The 12,052-nt window shown below is 42.3% G+C and overlaps 1 protein-coding gene across 1 annotated transcript in view; it reads left to right on the forward strand.

The window, feature by feature from the left end:
* Positions 1–7,962, forward strand: part of XRN2 (5'-3' exoribonuclease 2) — an 85,364-nt gene extending 77,402 nt beyond the window's left edge. The window contains exons 29-30 of the mRNA XM_037896241.2: positions 2,690–2,834; positions 7,380–7,962. Coding sequence (XP_037752169.1) covers positions 2,690–2,834; positions 7,380–7,442 — 208 coding nt within the window. The 3' untranslated portion in view covers positions 7,443–7,962. The remainder of the gene's footprint in view (positions 1–2,689; positions 2,835–7,379) is intronic.
* The last annotated feature ends 4,090 nt before the right edge of the window (positions 7,963–12,052 follow it).

A 12,052-nucleotide genomic window follows, 5' to 3' on the forward strand; every position in this document is an offset into this window, starting at 1 on the left:
CCCTGTGTGCAATAACTGTGAATTGCCAAAATCCTTTATGAATAATTGTTGCTGCACATGCATATTGTCTTATTAAAAATCAACATATTGACTATTTAATCACTGCTTGGGATGGTTTTAGGGGGAGTTAAATACTCCAAATTCATTTTATGCACTGACTGCCTGAATAATTTTAACTCATTATTTAAGATCACCTTGAGTTACAAAAGCACAAATGCATTTTAACCACAGTCCGTTGGCATTTGTATAGAATTTAAACATTCATTTAAATGGAATCTGTTTTGACGATTTTATTCGGAGAGACCTTACAGAAGCCTATGCCTACATAGACTTTTGTGGCGTAGTGACTTTATAATGGAAATGTTGACAAACTTACTGAAATCAAGGGATTGTTAGTTAATGAAAACCAAACTCATGCTACTTAATGTTCATAGTGTTTTGATGGAATTTTCTGCTGTCGCCACTATGATTTATCTGACAAAATATCAAGACATATTTTGAATCCAGTGTTTTGCCTTAAGAGGAGGATATTATTTCCTTGAAATGTAAAATAAAAATATTGCTGAACATGTATTTAAGCAAAAGGAATATTTCCACACTACTGTTAGGTGATCCGGAGTGCTTAATTCATCCTGCCATTGATTTTAAATAATTACAGTATTGGCCTGACTAGTAAATGTTTCAGATAACGTTTTATGAATGCATTGTCTGTTGTTTGAGACAGAAAATAGGTAAAAGGGGTGTGTAATTCAGCAGTAATTAAGGTTTTGCTTCTGTACAACATTTAGTTCTGTTTCAGTAAATATCGTTTTGCATATTGCTTGTAAGTGCCAACTATGCATCCAGCATGAGTCATACTTCATACTAGGTATCTTGTCCTTTTATCTCTGTGGACAGTAAGAGTTCTCATTGCCTAGGTTTTGGACATCATAACTGTTCTTAAAATCTGGCCAGACAAAGTAAACATAATGCAGTTTTTACAATGTAAAACTAAAATGAATGGGAATAGGAATTTAAACATGAAAGCCCCTCTTTAAATATGTATTTTTCCCCCATCTTGTTATATTTACCTTTTTGTGTTTTGGGTTCTCAGAAACAGCTTGCCATGATCAGTGCATTGGCTTAATATAGACTTATGTCTCCATTCCTATCAGTGAAGTTCACATTAAACCACATTAAAACGTTCCCTACCCCCACCAGTCCTTCCCTCAGTAAGCCCTACACTGATCTTTCAGGTGTCTTACAGGCGGCTGTGTGTAATATGCTTGTATAAACTTCAAGAAGGAGAATGTGATCACCTTATTTAAAACCCTGAGTGCTTGCTTGAATAAAGTAGGCCAAATTCAGCCTCGGTGTCACTTCATTGACTTTGGTAGAGTTCTGGCAGGGATGATTTTTAGTATCTTTAATCAAATGGATCCAGCCCCAGGTTTTTCAAAGACAAGGGAAGTAATACTGAAGTTAGTGTCATTACAATCAATTTTAAAATTAAATGGTTACCCCATACACCAGTTGTCCAATATTTTGATATTTTAGGCTAATTACTTTCCTCCTTTGCTCAGAGATCATAATAGAATATCAATGTACACATGTTGAACAGTAACCAAAACAGATTTAAATTTACAGGATTTGTGTATGAATTGTGGTGAATAATATCTAATTTTCTAATTAATTCTCTTTCCCCTCAACACACTGTGGTGTGTTCTCTGCAGAAAATATGGATTTTGAATTCTCTAGCATTGGAGAGATCATGTCCTAAGCAGTACATGGCTGTATCATTTTTATGAATATTTGTAATAAAACAAGGATTGGATCTGCCTGTTTTATATTTGTAATTTTAGACTAGCTACTTAAAGGCAATTAAATATTTCTTGCTGCTAGTAATCTAGGATGAGAAACTAGGTTAAAATAGATGTTGAATTTGTGTTCCCATATAAACTGTACACCAAATGTCAGTCAGTCCATGCCAATTAGTGCTTATGTTGCTAGGTCACCATGGTCAATTGAAAACTGCATCAATAGAACTTGAAAAGGTTTCTTCCCGATCAGACCTTCTGACATATTGAGCAGAATAATGGATGGGAAAAAACAGCCAAGGCCCCTACCCTAGATTCAAAATACTCGGCAGTAAGAATTCATTTGCAACCTGCAATTAACTAGAAAGAATGGACTCCCACAAAGTCTGGACATTTAGAAAATAAAGCTTCATTCTCCTGTGTTGCACATGTTTACTCTTTGGATAGTGTGTTACATTTAGCTAACGCAGTGACGTTTTGTTTCAAATCTACATTGGCAGTCACTTCAAACAGACTGGCAAACCTGTCTCTAAAATACAGGATGAGCAAAATCCTTCTAGGGAGTTCAAAAAATCCCTGACTCTGCAAAATTAAATTTGCATTCTTTCAAAAGCATCTGTTTCTTCTCCTTAGTATGTTTGAGAGTGAAGCAGTGTGTAAACATGGTCTGATAGTTAAAATTGTGCAGGGCTTCTTCCTTACAGAGTGTGGGCCAAATCATTTAGAGGCACTTGTAGCTCCCATAGATTGTAGTATGGCTATGCAATTAACACAATAGATCTGTGCTTAAGCAAATCGAACCATTTATTTTACGTCTATAAGAAGTTGGGTTTTGTAATATGACGTGTTATATACATTAATAACATGCTATAATACACATGTTCTTTACACAGAAATTCTGGGGCTGCCCCTCTTCTATCTTGGAACCGCATGCTGCAATCCCAGGGTGCAGCATTCCAGCAAAATCAGTACCAAGGACTAGGTGGACCAATGAATTACCCCCACAGACCTGATGATCGAATGGATAGAGGAAGACAGGTAATAAAGCACTGTGTGATTGTACTTTGTTTTCTTCTGGGTCACTTGTGCAGTATCTGTGTTATGGGAAAAGGGAAAATACTCACCACAAATGTTTCTGCCAAGTAAAATTTCCTGTTTTGTTTTAAATCTTAACGTGGTTCTGTTTTAGGGGTTTGTCTTTAACACATCCTCATAGGTGAACTGAAGGACATATCAAACCCCTAAATTTAGAATATCTATAGTTAGAATTTTTTTCTTTTTGCTGAAAGATACTGATTTGACTTAGACTGGAAACTATTGGGCTACTGGACCCTAATAGCCAAAAGTGCACACGTGTACGCATGTGTGTAGCTAGCTAGTCTTGGAAGGATTCAGTTTTCATTGGTAACTGTTGGTAACGGTTCATTTCACTGTAGACACACAAACAGATGAATAAAATATTTCCATCAGTGATGATCAAAACTTACAGCTAGGCAAAGAAAAAAAAATGCTGCTGGAGAGCTTTCTGGAGTTGGATTTAAAGGATATTTACTTTGTATATTTTTGACACGTAGTGACGACAATTTATATCACTGGTTCTCAAACTTTTGTACTGGTGACCCCTTTCACATAGCAAGCCTCTGAGTGCGACCCCCCCCCCCTTATAAATTAAAAACACATTTTTATATATTTAACCCCATTATAAATGCTGGAGGCAAAGTGGGGTTTGGGGTGGAGGCTGACAGCTCGTGATCCCCCATGTAATAACCTCGCGACCCTCTGAGGGGTCCCGACCCCCAGTTTGAGAACCCCTGATTTATATTAAGTTATAAAACTTTAATTTTTTTGAATATAAACTCTGTCATTAAGTTGTATGAGTGCCCCATAATTTCCTTCAACTGTGAACATTTAAATTGATAAAAATGGGGAAAAAAGCTTAAATATCGTCAGTGTTATCTGTTGAAATTATAAAAAAGCAAATTGAATTCTGCCAAGCCTCTCTCCCCTACACACTCACAGTCGCGCACACACACTAAAGTTACTTATTTAGATTTAAGTTAGCAAACATTAGAGAGTTCATATTCAAACCTGAGGTGGTCTTGCCATCATTTAAAAAGTACAATATAAATTTAATAAACAACCAAAAACGACAGCATATCGAACCCCTTCTCCCCACACATGCACACGTTCTCCATTTTCCCAATAAATGGGTAACACACCAGGATTCACAGTTGTACTAGAAACCTTGGGTACAGAAACTGTGGCATAGCACAGCAGTAAAATGCACAAGTAATGTCCTGATTAGACTTTAGGCCGCTATTTGAGTATGAGGCAGATGCTGCTTTTTGGAAACCAGAGCTTGTAGTGCTCAACTGGCAGGCAGGCTACCAAGTAGCAGCTGGAGAAGTAGTAAGGAAAAATTATCTCCCTCTTACCTGCTGGGTCCCTGTGCTGTTTTCCAACATGATGTGTAAGCAAAGGTGTGAGCCGTTAATAAGAATGGAAGTATACCTTTGCCTTATTTTCGTAGGGCCTGGCCCAGAAAAACTGCTAGCAGCTAGCTCCCAAGGAAGGGAGCAGTTCTTCCCTTTTTGGTGTCTTCTGCTGCCCACCATGCACTAAAAATGCTGTGTGTGACGCCCTTCCCTCCTCCAGCCCGCCCCCCCCCCCCCCCATGTGGCTGAAAGCTATGAAACTTGAAGATACTTTCCTCCTTATTTTTGTTAATTTTTAAAGTAGTTTCTCATACTCCCCCGCTCCCAGCTGTAGGATATGGTTATTATCAGAAGGATAAGTTCTGGCCTGTACCCCACATGCTGGATAACTACCCAATCTTCTTGTTCTTCCCATTTTATAAATATAAAATAAAACCCATTTAATTGGGAACCTGATAGTGATGAATCAGTTGCATTAAATCTGCCTTACACCACAGTAAAATTGAAGTAACTTCATTGGATTCAGTGTTATGCCAGTGTAAAACGAGTAATACAACGATGAGTCAATATCCATATCTGCATTGCTGGGATAATTGCTTGGATACAAACTTACATTTCAGTGTCTAATGATAAAATTATGCACTTAATTCTGAAAATTCCATTTCGTTAGCCTACAAGTCTATTCAATATGCAATATTGTTGGAGTGGTGTCAATCCCAGGATATTAGAGAGACAAGGTGGGTGAGGTAATATCTTTTATTGGATCAACTTGTATGTGCTAACCACTTACGCTAAACATCTGTTTGATCCTGTATTTAGCCGTGACTCTCTAAGTAGCTTCCCCAGACCTGAAGAAGAGCTCTGAGGCTCAGAAGTTTCTCTCTCACCGACAGAAGTTGGTCCAATAAAAGATATCTCACCCACCTTGTCTCTCTAATAAGCCTATTAAGAGCATTAGACAGTTGTCATTTAGTGCTTGCTAGTGTGAATTTTCTGCTATGGCTTTTTCGCCGCATCATGTTTCCCTTCTCTATTACAGTGGGTCATTTTTACTTGAAATATCTATAAATGAGTTGATGACTTGTACTGTGGCTATTCTTTAAAGCAACTCATAACATATACACACACAGACGCATACCAGCATAATATACATGTGTGGGAGCCTCTGGTAAGCGTGTTTAAATGGCTCATTTAAATAGCCCCATTTCAAGAAGATGTAATTTTTGTAATGAACATTTCAAATGTGGCATCAACCAAAGTGTGTGACAACAACGAAGCTGCTTTGGCCATCTCTGCCCTAGGGAAATTCTTGATAAATTTCCCACTGTAGCCAAGGCTGATTCAGCTGAATCAGTGATAGGAGCCCCCGGGGAGGCAGCCTGCCAGCTGCCAACACCATTTCCATCCCCATGTCTCTTAGTTTTGCAGGGTTACATGATGCTGAAACACCTGCAGCCAGCAGGTGATCTACCCTAGTGCTCCTAACTCTACACTAGTTCAACTGAACCTGTATTAGCAACAGTGGGATCTTTCTCTGAACTAAGGACCTTTCTGACAAAGCTTTGAAGATCAGTCTGGTAATGTCTTTAGCTCAAGCTGCTTCTCTGGTTTGGAGTATGGTAGGAAAGAAGTGGGCTTATCAGGTATAGGCCCGTTAGCAAAGTTTAAAATGCTCAGGAATGGCTGTGAAACTCTGCTGTAGACAAGCCATGTTTTAACACTATTTGGTGTGTGTAGAGGAGATCAGATTGCGTGGGTTCTAGCCTGGGGCACTGACTGGGCTGTCACATCTTTTAACATAGTGTGATTCTGTCTACACTGGTTTGTTAAACCATACCAGAACCTTCCTCATCTACACCACACTTTTTAAGTATAATGGCTGAACTTTGCGAAAAGATGTGTATTGACAGGGTCAGTTCTGAAAATCTTTAATGGAATTACTCAAAATGCATCTTCACCAAGAAGCCTGAAAGCAAAGAGTATATGCATAATTGCACCAGTCCACAATATGAGCAGTTGTGATGATAAATAAAAAAGGAATGAGGTATTCTCAGGGCTTGGGGGAGGGGAGAGCATTGAAATCAGGCTGGAAAATTAGATACTCATCCTCCCTCTGCAACTTTCCGTTGACCTCCTTTATGGTAAAGTTTGGAATTATTGGTAACAATGGTAGGCACCACATTTTCAGTTTGGAGGGAGATTCAAGTTGACTGTCTCTAAATTCCCCTCAGATAAGCTTATCACCATGAATCTGATATATTGGGTGTGGCAGCTAAATTAAATACAGATTTATATCTAAAGCGGTAACCACTTTACTTGAAGTCTTTTGTACTCTCAGTACTCAGTCAGTTGACATGCATTGCTATCATGTCACCTAGTATTTAAAATGCTCTTTAAAACAGAACTGATGCCTCCAAGAAGCCAGCACAACAGAAATGCATCTAACAAGAAAAGTCTCATGTATCTGGTTTTTGCTTTGGCAGAAGATCAGTTGTCTACAGCTAAAATATACAGACTTGTACTTTTATGTAAATGAAATGGAAATAAAGACAAAACACTGTATAAGTTAACCATAATGGGTAGGTTAAGATGAAGCCTAACTAGGATAGAAGTCTCATAGGTGTCAAAGCATACCCTTACTGTGCATACTGAAGGTATTCTACTTTGCACTATTAGTGTAAAATGTGTGCATACACGTGAGTGTCTATATATACATAATGGCAGAGCCTCGTTTACTTCATGGATTTACAAAGTTTGCTTTTCAAATCCTGCCCTTGTTTTCATTTTGCACCTTTTAAATTCCACTATTACTGAAAGCAAAAGGTTAGCAGTTACTTCTGCAGCTCAAATCACCCTCAGTGCTGTCTTTTGACTTTTTGCTTTCTCGTTTAGGATTATTAAATCTTTTCCAACACACATGGAAGTGTGAGGCTGGTGTTGTACAGAACTCACTCCTTGTGTAGAAGCTGAAGTGTGTGTATCCAGGAGAGCATTTGTAAACACTATTAAGAGATGTTTAGCTCTTTCTTTGGTATCTTTCTGTGTAAAGGCTGTATTGTTTCAGTTTTGCATGGAGTCTGAAGCTAGGCTAACTTGTTTACTGTGACAGTAATCCAGAAAATAAACCCTTGCTTTTGTTCGTTTGCAGGGATATGGCCCCGGGAGGCCCTACCCTTTGCCACCTCCCTCTGGAAGATACAACTGGAATTAGACTCTTGAAGTCTTCCGTCATCAAAACCTGTTTTTACAATAGCTGTGGAAATGAGGCATCTTTAAGAAATGTACTAGTAGTTTTTAAACTGCAATATGTGTTTTAACTGTGTATATTTCTTACTGATAAGATTTTTTTGGAGGAGGGGAAGGGTTTTTATGTTGCTTTGAAACTATACAGGAGAAGACGTAAAGCACTTATGTGCTTGAGAGAGACATTTCATGAAGTAGGAGTACTGTTCTGCCTTTCTTACTAGCTAAGCATAAATTGCATATGCCTGTCAATTGCAAATCAAAACATCCTTTAGTTCACAACATAAGAGCCCAAAAATAGACACTGATTTTTAAAGAATGCCTAGAAATAGGGTTTTATTAACTGTGAAGGTAGGCACAGCAGGTAATCTAAAAAACACAATGTTTAAAGACACGCTTTTGTCCGTATTCTTTTTAATAACACTTCATTGATGTATTTGTCTCTCGAGTTTGATTTCTGGACTTGTAAGTAAAAATGTTTCAACTTTTGTCTGGTGTGTTCTTGCTCTTTTATGCCTTTTACCTCGTAGAATATGAAATTAACAGATATTTTACAGAAAATCACGTTTTCATACAAAGGTTAACTAACCATTAGCTGGCTAGTATATGGGTGTATTTCTTAGTAATTCTCAAAGGGCTTTGTATTCAGTGTATTGAATATTGAAATATTCTGTTTTTACTTGACTGCCCTGTGAAGTGGCGTTTGAAAATGTGCACTAGTATTAAGTGGCTTATGACTCTTTCTTCTGGAATATTTGTGTAGTTTTTATCTAAATGCATATGCACATCTTTGTTTGGTATTAATTAATAACTTGGAAAATCCTCCTATATAAACATCTGTATTTTTAAAAGACTCTAAACCTTTTAGTTTGCCCTTAAAAAAGTAAACAGTTCTCTGCTCCTAACATACACATGCATCAGGTTAAGTAAACTATTTAAAAATGGATGCAATATCTCTAAGTATCTCATTTTATATTTTTCTTTAATACGCACATGTATGTATGCGTAACTGTAGCCTTTTGCTATGTAAGTATTTTTTAACTCTTACACAAGGTTATAAGAAATTGTCTCTCCTGGACCATCTGATATAGGCAGTTTAGCGGTGTTCTCCTTCAAGGGCACAAATGTTAATACTCAAATATCAGGAAAAAAGACCAGACCCACGTAACCTTGAGAGGAAGAAATCATGAACCTTGATTCATTTGCAAGTGACTGGGGATGGAGCAGAATACTTCATTGTGATTCAAAATGAAGTCCTACTGTTAGAAACGGATGTATGCCATCAGATTGCAATGGCCTATGGTGCATTACGTTAAAATGGTGTGTTGAACGGAACGGGAGCAGCAGTGAAACTGAATTTTCGTACATACAGGCATTCTCAAAGCACTCCCCCTGTGTATGGGTGTTTTTAACATCAAATCTAAACAAAATGTGTCTTTTGTTTATCCTTTTCAAATGTGACTGACAGCTAAAATCAAATGCCAGAGAATAAACATCCTGCAAATGGAAACTGAATGCACCTTTGTACCTGGGCTTTGCATCTTTCACACCTAGTGTACGTCAGGAATTTCTGGCGTTTGTAGCAAATTATTGCAGTTGTGTGTACACTTACTTTCTGTTGTTTGTTCTGTGCATTGCAGCTTCTCTCTAACCCCTTCAGAAAAGTGTCATTATTTCCTGCCAAGCATAATTATTCAAATATATAATTTGATAGTGCAATTGGAGTATTGGTGTGACTTTCAGAAGGTCATTTATTTGGCGTGTCCTTACAATTGCATGAACACATAGGGTTAGTGTGTGGGGTGAGTGCAAATGGCCAGTTGTCTGCAAGCATCAAAATTGTGAGTGCAGTTATTGTGCGGGCAGTTAGACGTGCAATTGCACACAGGCTGGGTTTGGCAAAGGAAGAGTGCATTCTTTAATAAGGATTTCAGGAGAGGGATGTAACTCAGATTTATTCCTGCCAAAATCAGCTTGACTTAGGGAAGAATAATTCCCTCCATTGCAGGAATTTCTGGGTGAGATTCCATATACTAGCTGTATAGTGCATGAGGTCCTCGAATCCGAATGGCCCCTTCTGCTCTGGCACCCTGCTGATGCTTAAACAAGTAGGCTAACAAGTTAGCAGTACCAACTTTGGTGAAGGAAGAAGGGTTTGGAGAACTGGTTTTAGCACCATTTCAGGGCCGGAATCTTTCAGGATTACTTGCTCCTGAGGGGATGTTGAGAACAGATAGGAACATGTTTACACAGACTCCAGCCACGGTCTGGCGTGTCTGTGGCTTAAAAAAAAAAGTCCTTGGGAGGCAGTGGGAAAGACTTTCCTTTTCTCTGCAAGCGCTTGCTTATAATCGCTCATAACCCTGGGCCAGTCCTGGCATCATTAAAACCGCACCTTTCTCCCTGCATTTCCTTGAGTTGGTCTAGTTTCTAAACTTTCTGCTCCCAGCCTGGGGGGTGGGGAGAAAGACATTGATGGAGCCCCTGGGGTGGATCTTGAGGGAGCCAGCAGCAGGGAGGGGAAATGAGAGGCGGAGGGGACTCAGGAGGGAGGGGAGCTGGGCTTTGGAGAAACAAAGGGCTGCTCCTGCTCCCTCCTTCGAACAGCCCCTGGGGCTGTAGTGGGGACGCTGGTGCAGGGTCCAGTGTGGCCGAGGGCTGCTGGTCAACTTCCCTCCCTCAATGCTCCTCAGGCCCGTTTCTCGTCCCCCTTCCATGGATTCACTGAAACAAAGGGAGCAGGTCCGTGCCCCAGGGCTTGGCCTTTCCCAGCCCATCTTTGCCTTGCTGGAGGGAATGGTTCTCAACCCGGCTGTCGGTCGGCCAAGGGGGACAGGGGCTTGGGGCACTGGTGGGTTGACGGGCAGGTGACCCTTATCTACCGATTTCTCTGTCGGGTCCTCACAAGAAACGCGCGGGGGGAGCAGCCCTGTGCAAAGCCGCCTTCATAAAACACAATGACCCCAGAGCCACTGAAATCAGCCGGGAAACGCAACGGCGCTGCCAGCGGGGCAGGAGCGGGCTGGTGTAAACCGGCCTTTTGATTTAGACGGAGCTTGACCGTTCACACCGGGCGGGGAAAGGCTCCACTGCAGGGCGCCCAGGACCTGCCTCGCTCCTCTAAAAACAGCGTTTGCTGCCATTTAATTATTTCCGCAAACGACCTGTTCTGGGGGAACCTCTCTGCGAGCGCAGCCTGGAGGAATTCTCGCTGGGAACCCCCCCTCGGTGAGCCAGCGCCGATCGCCCTTGCCGGATGAAAACTCCCGGTGCCTGCGGCGGGTTTAAAATCGCATCCTCTCCTCGCCCAGCCCGAATGCAGGCCCCCGTGGCAGCCAGTGGGAGCCCTGCCACTGAGCTCACAGGCCTCTGGATTCCACCTGATGCCACGGTCTGGCGCGTCTGTGGCTAAAAAAAAGTCCTTTAAAGTGGGGACACTAGGCAGGATCAGTCCCTGGAGGCCGAGAGTGGGGGGAAGGGGGGGACTTTCCTTTTCTCTGCAGCCGGCTGCTCGCGATCGTTCATAACCCCTTGGCCAGGCCTGGCAGCAGCCCGGGTCCCCCTCGCCTGGCTGGGCACAGCACGTACCAACTAACCTACGTGTTGCCTCGGGGCACCCACGCGCGCTAGGCTATACCGCGTGGGGGGTAAGGCCAGAGCCAGGATGGACCCAAATCTCCCCGTGACTTCCTTACAGGAGGGGTAGCAAGCACAGGGCGTAAGAGCCGGCCGCGTCTCTCTTTCTGAAAGGGAAACAGAGACGGGGGCAGTAATTAGCAATGGAGCGGAACGTCCGGATCTCCAAATCCAGCGCTTGGCTTTTCACTCCCAATTCCCCTCTAGTCAGCTCCACCTGGGGCTTCGCGTGCGACCAAACCAAGCTGAATTTCTGCCCGGCGTGGCTGGGGATTGCCTCGCCAAAAAAAAAGGTTAAAACACGCTAATCCGGCGCGAGGAGAGACTCAAAGCAAAGAGCCAGGTATGTAGCTCTGCCCTGGCCCCAAACGCGCACGACACGCTCTGGATCGAAGAAGGGGGGTGGGCTGGTTTTTTGGTTTGTTTCACGCCTACCTGCCCGCTCGCCGCCTTAGCCGCGTCGACTTCAAGGCTCTTCCCAGGGCTCGGAGCCGGCCGGAGCTGCGGGGGTAGCCCAAGGAAGCCTTTCAGTCGCCGCTGGGCCACCCTAAACTTCCGGGGCGGGGGGAAGGGGGGGCTTTGTTCCTCTGAGACCCTTTCCCGCTTGGCTCTCGGGGAAGAGCCTTCTCCTCCTCTCCACTCAATGAGCTGCACCTCGTCCGCGCGTTTGTATTCGGACTACAGGCCTGGGAAGCCCCAGTTGCCAAAGGAACCCCGATGGCGACTGACCACAAAATGCAGCTCAACGGCGGGGGAAGGCTGAACTTTGAGGCAGGCACACGTGTTCCCCGTATGGGACAAGGTGGGGGAGGTCAATCGTCGGGCCAACTTCTCTGGGCTCTGCAGAAGAGCCCCGTGTGGGAGCTCGAAAGCTTCTCCCTTTCGGCCGCAGAAGTTGGGCCAATAAACATATTACCTCGCCCACCTTTGTCTCTGCTAGAA

This window comes from Chelonia mydas, chromosome 3, assembly GCF_015237465.2.
Source record: "Chelonia mydas isolate rCheMyd1 chromosome 3, rCheMyd1.pri.v2, whole genome shotgun sequence".
NCBI classification, from domain to species: Eukaryota; Metazoa; Chordata; order Testudines; family Cheloniidae; genus Chelonia; species Chelonia mydas.